The following is a 23,721-nucleotide window of genomic DNA, read 5'->3' as shown; positions in this document are numbered from 1 at the left end:
CTCCTGGCTACAGCTCCTGGCTTTTGCATATCTATCTATATGGATATAGCTGTACCTGAGGGAGGGACCTGGTCAATCGTCCTCATCAACTTAGATCATAAAACCCAATATGAACAAGTTCAAGAAAACCTCCATATATGGGCTGTCTATGAATGCTTCGGTATTGCCAGGGCATAACTTTCATTTTTTTTTTTCATATAGTTGTATCTACAATCATCAATGGACAGATTTCTTTTTCTTTTTTTTTGCTGAAGTTTGGATTAAAATATGAAAACAAAAGAAATGAGGAAATAAGGGAAGATGGTAGAAAGAGAGGAATGGAGGAACAGAGAAACCCAATTCTGAAATACTGGTGCAAGTCAGTCAATAGGTGACTCTTTAAACGAAAATATTTCCTGTTGGGGTAACACACTAGGAAATGCTCTGTTTGTCAGAACTATGGGTCTGCTGCTTTATCTATTGTCCTTGAGATGTTGCAGGCACTAGTCAGTGCCACACAATCATGAACAAGGAAAGCATGACTGCCCTAATTTGTGACAGTAAAGCATGACTTTGGGACTACAGTTCCAAAGAGTAAGCAGGAAAGACTTGAGACCAGATAACACTTTACTTCCACTGTTTCAGAGAGTGTTACCGCTCAACAATGGGGCTGTGCACATATGGAATATCCTTGTTCCCCCTGAATCCACGCAGGCCATCAGGTCTCCAGGCCAGGGCATGTCTTCATAGCCCTCCTCCCACGGTACAGACCGTGGATGCTATTTGGTTAGAACACACCATTTTCTCTGCATGTTCCTGGTGACACAGAAGACAGCTCCCACTTCTCCCCAGGATATCTTACTAAGAGCTCCGAGGACCCAACAGCGTACCTTTCTCCCCAACAAATGGCAGCGACCAGGTGAAGACATCCATGAAATTCGGGAGCCAGTATGGGTGGGGAGAACAGTTGAACTGCCTGATGTTCATCACATTGTTCTCGTACTTCAACACTGCAGCTGAAACCAAAACAACATGGGAGGACATCAGAGCTAGCTCACAGTGCTGGTTTTAAAGGCGTGGTTTTAGTTGACCAAGAAAATCCAACGATTTGAACGAAGTTCGAAACCATGAGGAGAAATGGCCTCATCAGCCCGGATTTCCTGATTTATGAACTTTTGCCTTATTCCTTAGAGGAAGCTACTGTGTGTGCAATGTGTGAGTAGTAATTTAAAATGACATTTTCGTTTGGAAAGTATCTCTGCAATGTAGATAATTAATTATCAGGAATCAGATAAATAGCCTCTTGCATTCAGGAACATTCTAGTCTTACTACCTGATGGTAAGAAAAAGGGGGCAATGCTAGGTGGGTCTGACATAATTTAGTAACTGCCTCTCTCTCTCTAACAATAGCATACCATTTCCTCCAGTAACACTCATAATGGTTATATTAATCAGCATAAATTACACCACATCTTTATTAAATACAGTAAGATATTTGGATATAATGCCATATAAAATAACAATGTTGACTCAAGCCTTGACTACAGATCACAAAAGTCTTTAAACATCTATTAAATGCCTTCATTGCATTTTCACAGCAACGCAGAGTCTCTTAGACAATGCTCTCTTTAACACAGAAATGCTTCTAAAATTGATAACTCATCTGGAATGTTTCCTGTCATGGATGTCTATGAAATCCAAGCCCTTTGCTGGGGTCTGTGAAGCCCACACTCTGTCCTCTCAGTGGAGCCCTTCTTAGTTCCCTTTGACAGACAGATCATGTCTCTTCCTTGAATTCTAAAAGCTTGACTTACATACAGATACCAGGGAACATTGATAAGGGTCAAACTACATATATGTATCTGCTTGATCTCCCCCCACCCATTTTAAAAGACGGGTACCCTAAAATAGGCTTTAGGTTTTCTTATTTCCTGCAGCATTTCACTCAGACTTGATCTGAGAGGCTGAGACAAATCCTCCCACCCCTTCTACAACATTCAAGCAATGGCCCCTCATGCTTCGGTCTCCTTCACGGAAGACTGTTCCCCCTATCATAGATCTGGATGCATGCCAGATGGCCAAGGAACTGAAAGTGTGACTCAGAACCAACACAGTCTTTTCAGTAGGCATGATGAGTGCCCGGATTCAGGAAACATACATCTTTTCGTGTTATGATTTGCCTACTGTAAGCATTAGGCTGCATTTTAAAGATGCGGATGTTTTTATAGCAACTTGCAGTTAACTTGTATTTGTGTGCAGGGAGGCTTTTGCTTTGAATTATAGACCTAGTTGATTAATATGGCTCCAGAAAACATAGAATCAGGCACTTTGGGAACACAGATGGTACAGTTAGCATAGTTTGGAAGGGAGCTGGAATTCTCCTCTTCTGAGAGAATGGAATATGGAATCCTGCACATATTTCTGGAAATGGCCTTTTTGCATTGTCCTATTATTTATGCAACACGCCATTTGCCAAAAGCAAAGCAAACCAACCATAAAAACACCTTGACAAATTACCGTCCCCGCACTTGTGATCTTCAGGACAAAGTATTTTTAGTGTCCTACAGTATTATCTGAGCACAAGATTCATGCTAAGATATTTACAATTTGTTACCATTGCATTTGTTTTTATATCTTCAAAAGAATCTTTGAGGGTTCAAAGCTGTCTTTTCTGAGTAATTGTTCCTTAACCCCCTCCCACAATGTTTTATTAACACCAGGTGGTAGTTTATCAGGAGAAAAGAAAGACGCGGGGCTCATGGGTTCCATACACATGAATTCCACCAAGCCTGTCTGCAAAGGTTGGGTAAAAAGGAAAGCTGCGTCAATACTGAACTTCTCTTGCCATCAGTCCCTAATCAATTCAGCATAGCAGCTTTTCACAGGGCACTGCCGTTGTGCCCGCTATTATGAGTGATGTGGATGATGTGGCACATGGAGGATGATGTCTGTAGGCTAAGGACACACTGAGCCATTTTATGTATGGGTCATGAACTTCTGTGGATGGTGGTATTCACAGAAGGTCTTGGGGTCCATTCCTAGTTGCTGCCTGAGCAACACTGCCCTGGACAGAGCACAGGGAGAAGCTTTATGAAATACTTCACTCGATTCTCAAAAGAAATCTGAGAAGCAGTGTGTGTGTGTGTGTGTGTGTGTGTGAGAGAGAGAGAGAGAGAGAGAGAGAGAGAGAGAGAGAGAGAGAGAGAGAGGGGGGAGAGAGGGAGGGGGGGAGGGAGGGAGGGAGGGGAAGGGGAAGAGAGAGGGCACATGCCCTTATCTGCAGGCAGAGCAACTGCAGTGGGGAAATGGAGAAACTTGCTCAGATTATGCAACCAACAACAGACACATCTCACCCCCTTTCTCCTCAGCTTTTCCTGACACTAAACCCATTCCTTTCCGCTATTCCCCGCTGTCCTTCATAAATTATACATGCACGGATGCGAGTCCTAGCTGTGATACTGATTTAACTTTGGATGTGGTGCTCATATTTAAAGATGGTTCAACTTTTGCCAAAGTACATGCTCGAATGAAACGGGATGCAAGTTCCCCATCGAAGTCTGCCCTGCAGGCGAATTAAAGAGAGGCTGTGTTCTGTGGAGCAGCAAGGCAGAAGCGGTTCATTTGTTTCAACATCAGTTCACCACGGCTTACTTCAGGATCTCCTGAGAAAGCTACGGCTGCTTATTTTGTTTATTAATGATGGGAATGATATACTTCAATAGGAGTACACTTAGCGACTAGGCATAGCAGGGCACTCGGTTTGGACCTTTATACAGATAATCATAAATCATCATATTTTACTAAAGTGTTCTCACCATTCTCTTTGAGAGTGAGCAGAGAGGTGGAATGAGTGCCTGTCCGCACTTTCAAAGAGTAGATGCCAACTCTGGCCTAAATACAAACCATCTATCTCGCATACACACAGTTGCCATAGCAACACTAAGCACTCAATGCCGATCAGTTTGGACAGACTATTCTATTTTTCTTTACACATTACTCTCTAAAGATGGGTAGAAGTTTGGAAGGTCAAGCACCTAAACAACACGATTCTGTCACTAATTACTTGAGACATTCCAGGGTCATTTAATACCTCTAGGTTAAGTCTCACTTTCCTTCCCTGAACATGCGAGTTTATCTAGAAAATTTATATGAACTCTTTCCCACTTATGTGGCATTAATAAAATTTTAGAAAACAATCCTCATAATTAGTACAATGACAGATCAGTGTTCTCGGTGATTCTGTAGGCTATTATTATGGAACTTTTCCTTATTCTCTGCATAAAAATTATGAATTTTAACTTAAAATGCAGAACCTCCATAGATATTTCTTTCTGCAGGGACATGATGTAATCGTGCTAAAACCCTTTGAGCAGCTCACATTCACAGGTTACTCAAAAGCTTTGACATTTTTGCACAATAATCATGTATTATCCCAATACATAAGAAAATAGCCGAACAAGTCTGAAACATCTACATTCACAAAATTCAGTTAACATTTCATCCTTCACCTCCCACATCTTCCTTCCCTGACACCTGCCCCCGCTTGTCACCAATTGCAAAATGCGACTGGAGCCCTAAGAGTGTGTTTCTCTCTGAAACATCTGAGACACACATGCAGTGAACAAAATTCAGATGATTGTATTTGCACAAACACTGGAGACACCTACTAAAAATGTTGGGAGAAACAAAGAAAACAAAACAAGACAAAAACCAAGTGTCCTATCTATCAACCACTGTCACTTTTCCAAGACTTGACATCACTTACACGTGTCCCAGAGGGATGCAGAGACACCATGACATGTTTGTGGGCCTGAAGTTATTTACCGTGCCTTACAGCAGACCAGACAGCACAGGAACAAATGGCTCTCTCTTGTGGCTGCAGGTGTGAAAATCTGCCAGAGACGGCGATGCAGGGGGAGGACTACAAATCCTACACATCTGGAGGCTAGTTCTTATTGTGATGTCAGAATAAATCATTTTAGAATTATGCAATTACTTGGTCCAATCATTTTCATTGCACCTGGAGATGTTCATCTTCAAAGACATGTTTCCATCTATTGAACACCAGCAACCAAGGGCCCAGCACTGCTTGTGAAATGGATATTGGACTTTATTTACTTATTGCGATTATGGCACACAAGGCAAGGACTCTACTGTGGGGTTCTACCTTAAATACTTGACTACTTTCAGTAGCATCACTGGCTCCTTACATCAAACGAAGCCCAAGGAAGAGAGTCCGCACATCATTTTGTTGCTGGGCCATACCACACACCAAATCTCTGAACTATAGTCAGATCCTTAGAAACAGGAGGTTTCTGTGATTTTAAAGTTGTTAGGGCACACTATAACACCAGTGTCTACCTCTGACCTCCACCAGCACGTACGCAGTTTCACTTAATAAGAACTTTGTACAAGTTGTCAACATCTTTTCCTATCAATAGTAAGAGAAGCTCCCAACAAAGCAATAAATCACAAGGACAGCAAAGCCCAATTCAAGAGAAGTTTTCAAAACTTTATACCAAGAAGTAACCAGTTCATCAAAATACAAGCTTAGCACATTAGCACATTCCAGGCAGATTTCAAGAGGAATACACAATCCCTTCTCTGAGAAAGCAAACACCTCTCCCAACTATACATATCAACCATATATGACGCTACGCTGCTCCCAACATGCCCAGACACTCAGCACACATCTTGTTGTAGGGGAGGGGAGATCACAAGTCCAAGACGGACACGACTGGAAGTGTCTTCTTCTTCTCACCCTTGCTTTCATCTTTCACCCCCTTACCTGTAACTGATCATCTATTTCCATCTTAAAGAGTTGGATAAGAGGGTAAGAACAGCAATGAAAGTGTGAAAGATACCAAATGGGGGCATGCTAGAAGAACAATCATCATAATCTAGCCTGAAATAGCAAAAAAAAAATGCATAATAGATCCATGATGTGACTTCCTTCCAATTTTCCCACCCACAGATGCTCTGGTGGAAAAACTAGCATCACCGTGTTCCTTTTGCTAAGTCCCACCTCCACAGGAGGCAAAAGGCTTGGAGCAAAAGGGCTTGGGGTGAGACCCATGTGCTCAGAATACATTCTAGCAGCAGTTTATGACCTGTGTGGGATGCCGTAGGCAAGGGGTTTCTGATTCTGGAAGAAATACTGTGCATTTTCGCAGTTTGTATTTTCTCCTAAAGACTACTTTTGTGAGATATGATTTCTATTTATTATTATATAAACATATGCATGTATATTCTATGTATATACCCTTTCCATAATATCCTATGCCTTACATGAACAGATTCCATGGTCTGTTGCATGCTAAATCTGACTCTAATTCTAGTTTCTGGCCTCCGTTCTGTGTCCTGCTTGATGGCTTTCATGTATGACAGTTTGTAATACCATCAATGGCTTAGGCAAAGAACACCTTACCAAGCTGTGATAGCTACTGTACATGGTGAGAGAATGCCTCTGCAAGCCCTACACCCCACAAGCTTAGGTACAAAATGCACGCTCAAGCCACTTGTGAAGATGGGTGTCAAGCCTTCAATTTCCAGTTAATTTAACCACAGTGACAATCGTTGGTATAAGAAACTCAGCTGGTTTACTGTGTGACTCAGTGTCGAAGGAAGAGTTCTTCACAGGCAAGCCATTAGTCAGCTTCATGCAGTGAGTGTGCCGGGGAGTCTTTACTCTTACTGGCTATAAACGGTATCTATTACTTGAAATGCCATCAATGCAGTTTTGTGCACTGCAGCTTTGCTTCATATTTAAGGGGATGTAGCATATTTTCAGAATATATACATAGCAGAAGGTTTGCTGCGATGGAACAAATCAATCAGCAACTTACTGAGCTATTTATTATTATTAATGTCATGTGGTCAGATAGTATGGGAAGGCCTTCTGCATATGTATTGCTTCTATTGGTTAATAAAGAAGGTGCTTTCAGCCAATGACTTAACAGAATATAGCGAGGCTAGAAGAGATATATAATAGAGTAGGCGGGCTCAGTGAGAAGCCATGTAACCATCAGAGGAGAAAGATGCGAGCCTCCAGCTGGAACCTTGCCAGTAGGTCATGAGCCTTGTGGTAAAATATAAAATAATAGAAATGTAAGAGCTAGCAAAAATATGCATAAGCTAATAGGCCAAGCAGTGTTGTAATTAAATAGTTTCTGAGTGATTATTTTGGGCAGCTGGGAAAGTGAAGGAACAGCCCCCAACAACAGTCAGAGATCTAATTTCTACAGTAACACAGACATAGAGTCAGGGACACAGAGGCATATCCCCATGTATAACCCATTTGTATACCTTAGTCTCCTCAACTGCTAGACAGGAATGCATTTCTAACCACCCATACAGCTTTTATTTGTATATCTGCATCCTTCAAGGAACTTAAAATATCTTTTAAAACTTTGTTACATACTTCTTTGTGTAAAATATGGACGATTATCTTCATACAATGAAGGAAACAGAGTGGATCAAATGCTTCTGTGGAAAGACTCTGACCCAATGTTAGGACTCACCCGCGCATGCACACATGCTCCTCTGGACACACGATTCCCTCCTTTCTTTCTCTGTCAGCATAGGGCTGGATTTGGGTTTTTCACATGCTACACCAAGCCCCACCACTGTGCTACCTTACAGTCCTTCACTGATTTCTAATTCCTGACAGTTCTTGTGCAGGCTTGACTTCAGTTTGCTGGGTGGTTCAGGTAGGCCTCATGTGGGAAACTTCTGCCTTGGCTCCTGTGTTTCTTTTTTAAGCACCGTATCAGCCAATGTTTTAAACATGCTGATTATTTAGATGCAGAATTTGGGGGTGAAGGAGTGGAAGCAAATGATGGCAAGGATGAAGATGTATAAATCCTTTTATTCATTTAAGGTCGTGCATATCACGCTTGGTATGAGTTGGTACTCGGTTGTGTTTAAGAAAAGATCAAAGGTAGGAAACAGAAAAAGCAAGGAAAAGGGGAGAAATAGCAAGAAAGAGAAGGTAGGTAAATGACCAAGATGTTTTCCAAATGACACTAAAGCCACAACTCATTACATAGGAGCAGATGTCTAATGGGTGAAGGTGGGAAGGAAGAAAAAGACACCATGTCACCTCAGAAATAAAATGAGATGTATGGACTTAGCAGTGACTCAGAACCAAGAGTGTCATAAAAGTTACAACACAGGTCACCAAAAACTCTAGCTCAAGGCTTGATATAGGCAGAAAAGAGAAAGGCAGCTCTGTAATGGCGCACAGATAACCATCTCCTGGGTCTGGTTACCTTGTAACACCATGTCCACAGACCTCCCATCAACATTATTCTCCATGGAAGACTATGGACACTGTCTGGGGAAAGACCAAGAAAGACGCTCTCATGGTCTGCAATTTTCAGATAATGAATATCAAGTGACCAACCACCCACTGACACAATATCGTTACCTCTGTTTTCTGTGTTAAATGCTATGTGGAGATTCCTAGATTAGAAGGTTTCAGTCCAGTGTAAGAATCTAATCAACCATTGGACTAATTAAAAATGTATTTCAGTGAATCAAGATGCATTTCAGTTGTTCTTGTTCAACTGGTAAAAGGGCACTCAGTAGAGGATCTGTGGGAAGGATACAGGCTTTAGCATGGTTGGGAAGACGCATGGCAACTCTAAAAATAACTTGAAAAAATAAAAATTTAAATCAGAAAAAAAAAAAACCAGAATTTGGGTACAATGGGTAGTGGTGCTAGGATACACTCCCAAGGTCATTTTATTTAGCTAATGGGTTGGTAATAGAATTTATTCTTAATACATTTTACTCTCACTAACATTTGGGGATATTTAAAAACATTTTAAAATCTGTTAAGGGGCTGTAGAGATAGCTCAGCAATTAGGTAGGAGCTCTTACAGGACCTGGGTTCGATTCTTAGCACCCACATGGCAGCCCACAACCTTCTGTAACTCCAGTCCCAGGGGATCTAGTGCCCTCTCTTGGCCTTCTTGAGTAATGTATGCACATGGTGTACAGATATGTACCCAGGCAGGACATCCACACACATAAAATAAAAATGAAGGTGTAAAAACATTTTCAGAAATTATTCAATTAGCTTACACCATAGTAGGTGTCTTTACGACGTTTTTTTTTAACATATTTCGATCTACACAATCGTCTGAAATGAAATTCAGGGAGTTTATAGGCAATGAGCAACAAGAAACAAGTAATTTCCTCGGGCTATTCCTTTGCTGAAAGTTTGCGATGACCCCCCTGATGAAACTCATTATGCAGTGGTGCTTTCTACACAAGTGGGGGATGCTGCCACAGCTGAGACAAATGGGATCTACACAGATCAATTCAATTAAAACGTGGAGTATAGGTTGGTGATGTCTGGGCTTGATGCTCAGGTCCCGTAGGGTGGCAGGAGACTAGTGCCTCCTGAGAGTTTTCCTCTGACCTCCACAGGGACACTGTGGCAAGGGCACACCTGTATTTCCAAACACACACATACACAACTAATGACTTAAAACATGTAGTGGGAGGAATTCAAAATTATTAAACGTTAATGTGCAAGATTCTATTTTACTTCCTTCCCACACATGGAATGTTTACGTCGATGCCAGGGAAGACTTGTCTGAAATGATCCTGCTTAACAGTTGGCTTCCAGCAACAGCACACACACACAGCAGAGCTGACCGAATCCAAGGAGGGGGGTAAATGCTCCAAGGGACACACTTAAAACGAGAGCTGGATTACTTCTGTTAGAAAACAATGTAAAAAGTATTCCCACACCAACAATGCAATATCTGGATGCATAATGCTTATACAGTCTTACAGTGGCAGGAAAGGACTTGCATCTGAAAAGCTCTCTTTTCTTACTGTCACAGACACACAGAAGGGCTATGGGTCCTATGAGCCCTGCCCTGAGGATGCTGATGCAGACAAGCACATGTGGAACAGTGTGACTAGTTGTGGGGAGGTCAGTGTGGACTCCAAAATCAAACCACTGAGATTCAACTTCTACCCTATCCTGAGAGCTTCAGGGACCTGTGGGACAAATATGTCACCACTTGTCTCCTGCGGACTCCTTTTATTTATCAACAAAAGCAACAAGAACTGGATGATCACAACAATTTACACACAGGAACTCTCTAGCCTGGTCTGTCATATGATAAACACTTAAAATGTTGCTCTGAGTGTATACAACTGCAGGAATAACCCAAATACCATACGTATAGTACACTGTGAGCACTGGAGTGGAACGTCCGTGTACAACATGTGTTATCCTCTTCCGTCTGTAAGTATAAATATGAAGGGACATCACTCTAGGTGAGCACGGGAAGGAAACGGAAAGCGTTACAGTGGGATTCGTGCTCAGGACAGGGTTCTACACATGAGGAGCGCACAATCACACACTGCTGAATGCTCCAAAGTAGATTTTCATCCTTCCATCCTACAAGAGCCATTCATCAGAACAACCAAACCCACCTAATTTTGAGTTTTCCCCCAGCTTATATGTCTATGTGAACCTCTTTTCTAAGCCCTCAAACTAGTAACGAAAAGTTATGAACGTTAAAGGGTTCTATTTTTAGTTTCTTAAGAATAATCATCAAGTGTTATTTTTCTAGTGCAGATGATTCTACCATGACTATAAGGAGTCAAGAACTAGAATGATTAACAAATGAAAAACGAAACAGTTTGAAATTGAGTATCTTAAATTGTTTTCGCTTCATTCCCCAAATAAAAGTGTTAACAACAATAAAACTTATGATTTATAACAAATCAGTGAATACCAAATTACAAAACATTGCGACGGTTGTATGTTTATATTTTTTATATTCATATGTGATTTGAGGCAAAAAGTTGCTCAGCCCCAACTAGTAGGATATCAAGCTTTTCGAGGGGATGAGGAGAACACAAGTGGCAAGAAGGACCTGCCGTGGGGAAAATTCTGCCGTTGAATCTCAGGCATCTTATAAAGCCACTAGCGAGCTCCCTTAAGCCTCCAGTTACCAGAGACAGCATTGCCTGTAGAATGCTTGTGCAGACAGCTCTGCTCATGTAATTTAAGTCAGGCACCGGGCTCTGCAGAAACAGACATTTTCCTAAAAACTAAAACAGCAATAATAAAAACAAAGCAAAGCAAAAACTCAACCACTATTCAGTTTTGTAGGGAAATGAGTTTTTTGATAGCTTGTATAACAAGAGACAAATATGTTACTCAGGGATGCCTGGGCACAGATGCCCGGCTCTACTTCCAGAGACCCTCCAGTGCTTCTCCTACCCTTGACTAGGATTATTATCTAGCTGACTTTGAATTTCGCTCATAAACCGAGGGATAGAACTCCAACATCTAGGTGGCACTGCTGGGAGATCACGGTAAGGTTGGACCAAGCTTCTCGGGTGTGATGACATCATACTACATAGAGGGGGCCATGGAGGGCTGCTGCTAAGAGCTAAGGACCGCAACAAAACAGCTTCTAAAATGTATCTGCTGGAGGGCGTCCACATTATGACTGTCAAAATGATTCACACCCCTCCAGACCCTTAGGTCAGCCATTAACCAGTGCTCTGTTACTGGTCTCTTCTTGATGAGATGCCTCTCTGCTTCTACTTATGACTGATTTCTCTGTACTTTTCTCAAGTCCAGGACTACTTTCTCATTGTAGACGATTTGAAAACATCAAGATTTGCCGGGCGGTGGTGGCGCACGCCTTTAATCCCAGCACTCGGGAGGTAGAGGCAGGCGGATCTCTGTGAGTTCGAGGCCAGCCTGGTCTACAAGAGCTAGTTCCAGGACAGGCTCCAAAGCCACAGAGAAACCCTGTCTCGAAAAACCAAAAAAAAAAAAAAAAAAAAAAAAAAAAAAAAAAAAAAAAAAAAAATCAAGATTTGGTAGAGGAAATCTTCTCATGAGCAATTTAGATTATCTAACCTAAAAATCCAAAACATCCTAGTCTGTGCAGTTCTGAATCTCAACTGTCTGACAAATGATGTTCTCACTCACGTCCTAGACCAAATTTTGACCACGCTCTTCCTCACACCCCTTAACACTCCACTGACACTTTTCCTGATGGCCGTTTTCATGTCTGGTCTTGACTGCTGAGTTTTGCTGCCATTCCTCTCACACATAAAAATACATTTAATAAATATCCTTACCATTACCGCCTGTCAGTAGCCGACTCTGGAGCTCAGCCACAGATCCCTGGTATGTACACTAACATATCTCTGCATACATCCCATGTCTGCATATATCCACTCATCCACTTATCCAAGAACTCACCGGAACCTGAGAAGTGGCTTGGTGGGGACATCTTTGTCACCTACCTCAGATTCTGTTCAGTCACATTTAGAGACAGAAGGTTTCCTATCAATACTGATGGGGAGAGGCTAATCTATAAGGACAGTTACACTTTAAGAATCTAAAGGACCTGCTTGTTTCTATGAAGGTATAAAATACAGTGTTATTTTCTCCTCAGACGTTTATTCCAATATCTGGTCAAAATGAATTGTCCAAAGCACCATTTGTATCTGGCCCAGCTTTTTGCTAGTCACAAATGATTTTGCTCTTAACTGTCTCTTTCTGAGTTAAGCTATTCCTGTCTTCATGGATTAATTTCCACTCATCTACCTTGCTTTTCTCTTCCTTATAGCACTACTCAAACATATTAAATCTTTACTGAAAGAAGTACTTAATTGTGTCTACCATGATAACAGAGCCTAAGGTAAATTAGAGCAAAGACCAAGTTTAACACATAGCCCAGATACCCTGCAGGATGGTGCATTCTATGTAGTGAATTACTATAGCAGAAAAAGACAGTAGTAAATTACTAATATAAACTTGTTCAGTGTTGTTGGTAATTAGATATAGTTGGTCATTCTTATAGGTCGCAACTTATTAAAATGAGACTGTCATGACTGCATTTTTCTAAAGAACAAGTACTAGTCAATGCATGTGCTGCCTGCCTCTTATGTACCAGTCATTGATGTTTAATCTCCACTGCCAACTTGATGAGGTCTTAAGTTAGCTAGGAGATGGGTTCCAGGCAAGTCTGTGGGTGAGTATACTGATCAGGTTAACTGAGGTACTGAGGTGGGAAGACCGACCATTGTGCATCACACCATTTCCTGGGGTGTACAAGAAGGGGGAGAGTGAGTTTGTTAAACTCTGTTTCTCCACTGCTGATGCAAAGTCAGTGGCTGCCATAGGCTCAAATCACTCTTGCTTCTTGACTACGCTGGATGGTTACTTTAAACTGTGAGCTAAGACAGACTCTTTCTCCTTTAAGGTGCATTTTTCAGGGTATAATCTTTTTTACTGCAGAGATAGCAAACAACTGGAACTGGAACAAATGTATAAAATGTGGGTGTACAATGGACATTACAAACGCTGGGATTCAAAAAGTTAATCTGACTGGCATGTGACTGAAATACATGAGAGAGCTAATTCTTAAAAAAAAGTAAGTGCTATACATAAGAGATTATGATCTGACTCACACATAGTCAAAGAGAGAAATCTTCAGGAAGCACGAATTGCATTCTTATGGCTGCAGCTAATCTAGTGAAATGCATAGGGTGTAAGCAAAGTATTGTAGAAGGGGAGAGACATGAGGATAGATGCAAAGCTGAAATTTATTCAGGGAAACAAGTTGAGAAGCTACTAAGGTCTGCTTTTCCAGGTTATTTAGAAGAAGGGAGATAATTCACAAAGGTTAAAACATCCATGGTGAACCTGCACATGAACAGCGGAGGGAAGACATTAGCTAAGAAGCCATACACTAACACGTGGCCGCTAACGGCAGAAAATACGAAAAGATGATGGACTCCCTGTGCTGTGCAGAAAAGGTTCCGTAATCCTAAAGCAACTCCATTCATGGTTTACAAAAGAGCAGTTTCTCCATCACTTTATAGAGCTGTCACTGCATGTCCTGGAGATGTACATGAAGTCAGTGTGTGGTGGGATAATTGTGATCTGAACTTCCATCTTTCGCCCAGGCATCTCTCAAGAGCCCACAGAGTAGGGGGAGGACAGATGCAGGACGAGGGGAGGAGGAAGGGAACTGTGGGAAGGCTGACAAAAAGGACAGACAGCAGCTGAGCTAATAGGGGAACAAAGGAAGATACGTTCAGTCTCACCAACTTTCCAATGCTTGCCGATGAACTGTGGGCAGGAACAGCTCCGAACGGAACATTAAACACACATCTGGCCCACGCTAGCTCTGGTTCGGAAGTCGCACGATAAGCCCGTTATATTCTCATACTTTCACCTGGCCTGAGAGGGTCACTTCTGTCTCATTTTGCAGAAGCTTCACTAACCATAGTGTGACTACTCTGTTCTTGGTGGTCATCGTCTCTAACTGTTAGAAGATTAACCTCACAGAACCCTCCCTGCTGTTCTCCCCATCGATAATGTTGCTGAAAGTCTTTCAACTCGGTTTTGTTGCCTGGCTTTTTACAATTCTAGCTAACATTGATTTTATTCAATATCAAGCAATCCCCGCTGCTGGCAGTGAATAACTGACTCCCACTCCCATATGCACTAAACAACTGTTAGCACGATAGCTGTAAAGTGCTTCAGAATTTGACACAAAAGTCTTTTGACATTATGGTTCCAACGGAAGAATACAACCTTTCTTTTCTCTTTCAGTCTCTCTTTTCTTCTCCTGAGAGAAGTTCTGCTTTATGAAAAGGTTCCCCACATGCAAACAGTTTTTCTCCTCTCCCCAAAGGGACTGTGACTAACCCAAAGCAAGAGATAAGAGCTGAAGAGCCACAAAGATCTCAAAGACAGCAATCCCTGCTTCCTCGTGTGCTCAAGCCCCTGGTTATCATGCTGGAACCAAGCACCAAGAGGCAACATCCCGGTTAGGAGAAGGAGGTTTTTTTCCCCCAAGAAAGAGTGCTACACGGAAGTTGGGAAGAAGGATCTAAGGGGCATCCTTGAATGACATCCGATTGTCTTCATTTTTAATGCCTTGGGTTTTATTAACTCTCAGAAGTGCTTAAGAACAGTCTATGCTATTTGTTAATGACTATTTCATGACAGTGTTTGGGGAAGGCATTCTCTTCCTTGGCGGCTTTCTGCTTGCTTGTTTGGCTGTGATAGAGTATCATTTAGCCCAGGTGGTGGACATTGCGGGCTGATGATGCCCTCCAGTCTTGATCACCATCCCAAGGGCTGACAGTACAGTTTCCTTAGACTTAACAGAAAAAACCTTTGAAAGACTGAAGCACAGTATTTACACTGCACATACAAGGCAGATTACAGGAGCATGGTGCAAAATGCTCTGGCCAATGTCCACACCCAGAGAATGTCAAAAAACCTTCATCTAACTAATCCAACTAATTACCTTTTATTAGTTTAATTCAAAATAATTTGCTGCTTTAAAAATTCCATTGGCCTTGACTTTTTATACCTTTCCTACAAAAATTGAGGATTCTTTTATGTCTGGATTAAAATTTTAAACAAGACATCCCCTAACTATCCAGAAATTTCCTTCTTGCCAAATGTATTTCCTGTAGATCCCCACTAACAGCTCAGACTGTCAGTGAGTCCCCAGCATCCTGCTTAACGACTGCCTCAGAGCAGATGGCGTGCCCTATTATATCTGGAGTTCTTGCTTCTCTAAGGCCAGCACATTTTTGCTAGGAAACATGGCTGTACCATGTCCATGGATACCTCCACCCTTAGCTTCAAGGGAGGCCTGTCATAGTCAGTGCAGCCTTGGAAACAGCAGCCATAGAACACTCTGTCTAGCTTTCCTCACACCCTCAGGGCTGAGAGAAAGGTCTGGGGGTAGTATCCACTCACTGCAGGAGAAACAGGCGTGCAGAGAGAGGGACAGGATAAGACGCGGGGCAGTAGGAGACAGGCACTTTGCCTTTGGAGCAGGATTCCTGGTAACATTAAAAGCATAGGAGGAGGGGAGGAGCGTTACTATCCTGGCAGGAAGAAAATATTTCAAAGGCAGACTTATGCCCCACACTATACTGTGTTGAACAATAGACCCCAAGAAACTGGAAATTCCCCCAGGAATCTCATGCTGGTAGAAAAAAGAAAGTGTGAAGCTTTGCTGCCAGCCCGAAGGGGAACTTGCATCCTAGAAGAGATTTACTTAGCGCTGACAACAGTCAGAGCCAGATGGCAATGATGGCCTGTACCACACCTTGACCACAGCGGCTCCACTATGCTGCCCTCTTGCTCCTTTATTTCAACCTAAGTTTCATGTCAGGACCTTAGAGATGTAGTTGGAGGGCAGGCTAACTAGATCTCTCTGTCCCGGTTTGCTACATGGGTACAAGAAATAAATGTCCTTTCTCTGCTTTTCACTATTCATTATTCAATTGTCCCATTAGGAAAGGATGGCCTACCCTGGCTTCTGGGGGCTGTCAGGGCCCAGGCCTGGATGGCCTTCTGTGAGAAGATAGCTATCACACAGATAAGACATGTACGCTCTAATTCCAGTTTCCAGCATGCTCAAAAATAGGAATCCTCCCGCTTCCCTGCCCTGCCTGTGCTATTCTTCACCTCATGCATTATTTGACTGATGTCTCTTTTGCTAACAGACATTCCGTCCATATACCCTGACCAATGACTACAATTAATCCTTTCTCCACATTCTGTCCCCCTGCTCTGACACACCCAAGCACACCAAGTCATTTTAAAAAACAGGACTCAACTTCCTGGCGGAAAATAGACTGACTCATTCATGTATCCTTTCCTCCCAGCCAGCATATAATGCCCTCTGGCTTCCCTGTTTGTTCTAGGAAGCAGGTAGGGGTATTTTAGAACTCAAGTTCAGAACTGTGGGTTGCATCTCAATTCAATGACTTCCTGGGTTAGGGACTTTCCGTGAGAGGCAACTGCTGTAGGCATTCACTTTGCATATAGAAACAGGGAGGGCCTGCTAAGATTACCTTGAAGCTTAATATTCCTTTTAAAGAATTGAACTTGTACTTGTTCAGCTCAGAAGGGTGACTTCATGGTCAGAGGGCTCCATAAATCCTATTGTAATTTTAAACTGTAACTTCTCTTTTACTAGACACAACTTTGCTGAACAAACACAGCTACAGGGCAGTATAACACATATAGCCTTTTTAAGGAGCATGAGTTTGGGTTACCTGCAATCACTATTTTTTTTTAAGTCTGTATCTACTCGAGAGAAGATAGCATCTCTATTATACATCAGATACAGTCTAGAAAATAGCTAAGAAGTAGCCATGCAGAAATCCTACCTCTGAGCAACTGAACCCCTTTCTTTAAGCATATAAGGGACTAGCATAAGGAGGAATGGTAACAAATGTCAACAGTCAGTCAGAATCATTTTAGCATGAGCACACAACAGTACTTAAGAGTCCATCAAGTTTTCACACTTACCTTTGTTATTGTACCATCTAAGTAATTTGGTGCTGAGAAAAATTGTAATCAGAGAAGGGGAGCCTTTGTTGTGGCTTTTCCTGTACATGCGGGACCTACAGGCAACAAACACAAGGTAAGGGGAATGAGCATGATGGACAACCCAACTATCTACGTCTGCAAACAGGAACTCAGTTAAGTTCCGCCTTTCAAGAGGATCCAATGACATATGCTAATCAAATCTCTCTAGGTCTTTGAACATAGGCAGAGATCTATTTCAGGAGCAACAGAATGCAATCTACAATCACATGTGGTGGTTTTCCAAATGGGTACTTTTACACTTACCAAAACCTCAAGGGGTGGGTGGGAAATCCAGAAGAGAAGTATAATTCACTTTCAGGTGTTCAACAGAAAACATACAGGCTAGAGTTTTCAGAGACAGGCCAGTCCAGAGAGTTAAGACGCAGGCCAGTCATTCTGCAAACCATTCTTGACAAGGTTACATATAAACCTTTTGCTTGAGTGATTTCGTAGGATACAATGATACTTTTTTCTTTCAAGAATGTCTCATTACATCTATGAATTTTGCTAACTGAGACATTCTGCTTTCGAATTGTCTGTATTATCAGTCTCTGCTGGGGTCCTGCCAGCAAAGGTTATTGTCTCAGCAGGGTGAGATTTGACCCACTGGGTACTGCACAGAGGAGCATCCATGAGAACTTCTGGAAAAGTTCTATCCACCTATGACTTCTCTTCTACCAGGACAAAAATAATTCGCAATAAACACTCATCAATTATCTACCACAAAGAACAGGAGGCAGGGCCTCTATTTCCATCCCCACGAAAAACGTGTCTCATGATTTCTGTCTTATGAATTAGGAATATCAACTTAGAAGCATTCATATACGACATAATCTTATCGTTTCTTCAGCTTAGCTATCTTTAAAAAAAAAACTTTTGTCCTTTTCCTTTCCCTGGTTGCTGAGTTCTAAGAGTTGCCCAAATAGCACCTTTACATGGACAGCCACTTTAATGGTTTAAAATTCTAAACAGATTTGTGATTTTTTTCTTTCTGGAAATACTCAAGACTTGGCTTTTCCCAAAAGAAACACCCCATTAAAAACCTTTTAAAATATATCTGATGTATTTTGTTATTGAGTTATGCTTTGTTTGGGGTAGGGGCAAGGGTTTTGTCTTAGTGTTAACAATAATACACCCTTTCCTCCCCCAAAGGAACAAGAAAACTTTATTAAAAGACTAATTGATAACCAGATATGCTGCGAGCAAGTGGAGTCTTCTCAAGGGAAGAGTAATTGGTAAAGACAACATATGTCCTACCAGTACTTGGACTTTATAAAGATGAGGTTGCTTAGGGCTACTTGGAGATTAAGTAAATAAAGTAAATAACAAAACTATATGACATGTCCTCAACTTACCCAAACAATTAAGGAAACTGGTCTTTTAAACAAAAATATTGATGCTAATTGACTTTTAGTTAAGTCAACCATGTCCAAGTAAGGTAACCAAGCTCAGGTATGCAATGTGATTAAGATATATCTGTTCTAATGTCTAGCCTGCTGGAAAAAAAAAAAAAACAACTAGGAATAACATGGACCCTGCACCCCTGAGCTCAAATAGCTCTGAGGGTCTGGGCATTGTGGTGCATGAACAGGTCACTTCAAGGGTCAGTGATAATACACTGTACATGCCAGATTAGCTTCTACCTCTCTAAGGCACTGCTCAGAAAAGAGACTTTAGCTTCTGTTTCTGTGCCAGGGAGAGGTGCTACATGGGATCCCATAGCGAAGCATAAACACCCCGCTTCAGCATGCAGGTTTTAAAAAGGGAATGCTTTCACTTTTCAGAAAATGGCAAAATTCAAGGGATGAGTTTGTTTCTTTAAATGCAAGCAAGCCACCCCCATCTTTCTCTCTTTCTCTCTCTCATACAAAACATTGAGGTAAACACTTGACATTTCTTGGCTTTCCAAACTGTTACAACTAGGTTTTAAGAATTCACACCAAATACAAAATTAATTCTGTGGAATTATTTGATAGAACATGGTATTATTATTTTCTATTGTTAATTAATGTCCTAATTTTCTCCCCTATAAAACTCTACAAAGAGCAGAAGTGGGATGCTTTAAAACAAGCCTACAACTTAGAATGACTTCTAAATCTCTGTGACTCTCATCCACACTGGTTCACAGACTGGAGAGGTGGCTGCTGGTTTTTCCTCCTTGGTACATAGTGATTGCAAGAATTGAAAGAAATAAGGGGAGGTGCCTTAGGAAGACGAGTCTTTAAGAAAACAAATGGAAATAGACTCCTTCCCTCTAAAGACAGAGGAATGTTAGAGAGGAATTCCCCAGACATCAGCAGTCCATGCAGCCCCAGCGACTCTGCCACACCTGAGTGGCTAGAAGCCCATTTTTAAAACCAGTTCCTTCTGGAATCGAGTCTGGCCAAAGGAACTCTGCGGGGGGCCTAGCTGGGTGAGGAACACCTGCCTACATGGCAGTCCTGAGAAACCCTCAGCAGCACTCACCCCGCGTCCTGGGCTTCGTGGGCTCGGAGGATGGACAACAGGTTATTGTGCTGCAGGAAGTCACAGACAGCCGGGTAACTGCCAGACACGGAGAAAAAAAGAGAAACGGTGGGTAGGTCTCCAGGCGTCACCACATCACCTGCCACATCACTGGGACACCCAGGTGATGCTAGGATCCACATCACTCAGGAAACAAGTCTTTTGGCTCTGGGGACAGGTGTGTCCCTGAGGCAGCTAAGGCACATACACGTGGAAGGGAAGAAGTTGCTCCTGAAAGGCATCCTCTGACTTCCACATGTGTGTCTTGGTGTGTACACCTATGCTCACATACCCAGCATCACACGCCCAGAGTAATAAATAAAATGAAAATTTAAAAAAGCTTCAATCTCCAAATGTCATTATTACTGAAACCCAAATTGCAAATTGAAAACTTAAAATACTGTCTATAAAACCACTATACCTTTGTTCTAAGACATCTTGAAATAAATTCAAAATCCATAAAGCTTTTGAATTTAAATTGGAAATTAAAATTAAGGTCAGAAAAACCAGTATTTTATGAATAAACCGACAATATTCACTATAACTTAAAATACACACACCTGGATATATTGATAAATAAAAAAACAATTAGTATATGGACAAAAATAGTAGAGAAGACAAATGTAGTTTTTATTGCTATACACTTACATGAATTCTCCAATCAACAGGAAGAAAATACTTCTAAGATGGTACATGCCTAGGAACATCAGCTGTGTGATGGGCAATAGTGATGGTCAGCTTGACAGGTACTAGACACATCCGGGAGGACAACTGGGCATGTCTGTGCCGAGTTTCTTAACATTAGGTTCATCAAAGTGAGCAATGGACCTAGCAGGTAGCACATTCTTTGGGAGAGGATCCTGGCCAGAATAATAAAATGGAGAAGGCCACGAGCTGAGTGAAGTATCAGCATCGGCCTATCTCTGCTCTCTGACTGCAGAGCAGACCTAATATGAGCAGCTGACGGTACCTCGGGCAACCTGACTTCTGCACTGGGACAGGCTGTACCCTTCTTCCTTCCTCAGATGGCTTCTGGCCTGTATTTTGTCACAGCAGGAGAAAAGCAACCAATACAGATTGCAAGAAAGATTTAGTCTCTGGCAACAACAGTTCCTTTACAAACTGTAAGAGGTTTCGGGTTCCTCTGTGCACCATGGTGTGTGGCACTGGGCAGCAGATTCTCTGACTCTGCAGAGGCGAAATGTGGTGACCTATTAGAGCAGGTGATAGATTGTTCCCTTCGCCAGAAGGAAGGGCAGGCTGTGCAGTGTTTTATAAAATGGACAGAAACATTGAGTGTAATAAAAAAATTAAAAATCTACAGAGGAATAAAATATACTGAAGATAAAATTTTCCACATTATATATAGACATTACAGAGTAAGGCAGCGCCTCCCCCCAACCCCGCACCTGTTGGCCATGAAGAACACTGAGAATGTGATCTTGCAAAGGTCTTCTAGTGCTGGATGGGGATCAGTAGACAGAGAGGATTAGAAGACCCTGCTCTGAGGGGGCTTGAAGACGGAACCGTGACACAGAGGCTAAAAGAACACGGAGCAACAGTAAGACAAGTTGCACTGAGCTCCTTGCTTCCTTATTTGCGGTCCTCTAACATATCAACGCGCATTTTGGACTCTGAATAAATACTTAGACCTTTTCATCAAGATTTTGCCTGCGGGGTACCACTCTGTGCATGCATAAACCCTGGCAATACTTTCCCTGTGTGTTTTTTTCCTCCTGAAAAGACCAGTTCCTCTGCTTGAGTTATGTGACCCCTGTAAGGAGCCTTCCTGTCAAGCCCACTTCACCCTCAGGCTTGCGAAACTGCTTGCCTCCCCCAGCTGGCACCTTGGACTACCCTGATCCTTATCACAGGGTCATGCAAAGTATGATTAGAGAATCTGCCCTTTAGCAACAGAACATTCCAGCAGAGGGAATGTGCTGTTCTCTATCCACTCCCTCTTCAGAGTGCTTACCAACAACCTGTCACCTCCTGAGCTCATGTGTAGTCCACTTAAAGAGGCTCAGCAAGGGCAGTTCACCCGTGGGAAGATGCAGAGGGTGCTGGTCTTTCTGGCCCCTTCAGCCCTGCACATCATGGTGTGGGCAGGAAGCTTCCTCCTCCTGATGCTCTTACCCCTTGTAAGCCTGCCCAGACGCTCCTCTCCTCTGCTGCTGGAGGCCTAGTAGTGGGTACTCAACCCTGTAGTACTCTGGGGCTTCAGAAGACTTCTTTTCCTAGGACTTTCTGGTCTCTCCTTTGCTCCAGGGTCCTCTAAGGAATTTAGAATTGAGATGCTGAGGCTTCCACTTCCTGCCAGACCTTCTGCAGAACACAGCCCTCACTTGCATCTGGATAAGTGGTAAGCAGTTGCTACTTAAGCAAACTCTTAGTTTGAAGAGCTGGGGACCAAATCCAGGTCTTAAGTACACAGGGCAAGTGCTCTACCACTGAGCTACACTCCTAACCCTGGAGCGAACATTTTATTGAAGGGAAATATCTATATAAAAAGGTCATAAATCAGAAGATGGCATAACTCCACATGAAGAACACTTTCATCCCTCATATCTACTAGTCAGAGACACAGACCCTCCATCAGAGCTGTCACCATCACCGCTCATGCAGGGTAACAGGCACCTTGGCTTTCAATGTTAGAGACTAGTTTTCTTGTACGGCGGAGTTCATTTCATTGTATCTGACTGTTGACTATCTTTTTCTCCTCATCATATTTATGCTATTCGTCTATGTTGGTATGCGTGGTTTTGTTTAGATCACTCTCATTTGCTATAGTCATCAATTTGTGCAAATATGTAACTTATAATGTAGTTATTGTGTGTGTGTGCACACACACACTGAGTATACTTTCATCTGTAAAGAAGGTACTATTTCTACCTTTATCCATACATTATATAAATTATATAGTTTATTATTCTACTATGTAGATGTTTGGGTGGTGTCCGTTTATTGGCTATCATGAACAATTTTATGCTTGTCTTTTGGTACCCTTATGTACATATTTCTACTGGATATAAGAACAGGAAAATATTTAAGTAAATGCTCAGCTTTAGCAGATAGTGAAATAGCTAACTGTGATCTGGGAATCAAGCAGCATTTAGGGATAAGAACAAGAAAAATGCAGCAGAAGGGCAGAGCTTATCTGATACTTTAGAGGAGAATGGGGTAGAGGTGACAAGAGGGGCAGGAGCTTCAGAACTGGAGGGACTTGAGCGCAGTAAGGAGTTGGAGGCTGTTGCTGTGGGCTTCAAGACTACAGGCACAGCCACGGGCACACGGGGCTCAAGTGAGCTGCGGGTGGCAGCCACGGGCACACTAACATTCACAGGGCTCAAGTGAGCTGCAGGTGCAGCCACGGGTAACACTAGCATTGACATCGGTGTAAACCCCAGACTAGGTCCTCACGCAAATGTTGGGATGCCCTCACTGAACTCAGACAGAAAACAGGGTGAAATCAGAAGCAGAAAGCCCAGAAGACAGTGCTTCCATGATGCACTTGGTACAGAGACAAATTGGTAACCAAAGACCAAAACTCCTATCCACTTTCCTTGAGTTTATATGAAGGAGACTTTACCTCTCAGATGTCATGGGAGGTAACCTCCAGTCTGATGCTGGCCCACATGCAGTATCTCAGTTACCTGTCTGAACAATGTGGGCATTTGAGGGTGTTAAGCTATGGTCTGTGATTATGAAGTTAATGGGGATACTGGGGGTGGAGCAGCCAAGGAATTTTGGTTTTGACCAGATATTTTTGTCCCAATTCAGGGGTCACCAGGATAATACTGACTAAACCAAATGAGTCACGAAGAATGCCA

The 23,721-nt window shown here is 42.3% G+C and overlaps 1 protein-coding gene across 1 annotated transcript in view; it reads right to left on the bottom strand.

Moving 5' to 3' along the window:
• The window catches only part of Ppp3ca (protein phosphatase 3 catalytic subunit alpha), a 288,992-nt gene that overhangs the window by 35,285 nt on the left and 229,986 nt on the right, over positions 1-23,721 (bottom strand). Inside the window, exons 7-9 of the mRNA XM_038311330.1 lie at positions 19,853-19,930; positions 17,327-17,421; positions 870-995 (exon numbers count right to left, since the gene is read on the bottom strand). Of these exons, the coding sequence (XP_038167258.1) occupies positions 870-995; positions 17,327-17,421; positions 19,853-19,930 (299 nt within the window). The remainder of the gene's footprint in view (positions 1-869; positions 996-17,326; positions 17,422-19,852; positions 19,931-23,721) is intronic.

The sequence above is a fragment of the Arvicola amphibius genome, chromosome 14 (assembly GCF_903992535.2).
Source record: "Arvicola amphibius chromosome 14, mArvAmp1.2, whole genome shotgun sequence".
Classification (NCBI taxonomy): Eukaryota; Metazoa; Chordata; class Mammalia; order Rodentia; family Cricetidae; genus Arvicola; species Arvicola amphibius.
The sequence above is the reverse complement of the archived record's forward strand: the minus strand, read 5'-3'. Positions and strand labels throughout refer to the sequence as shown.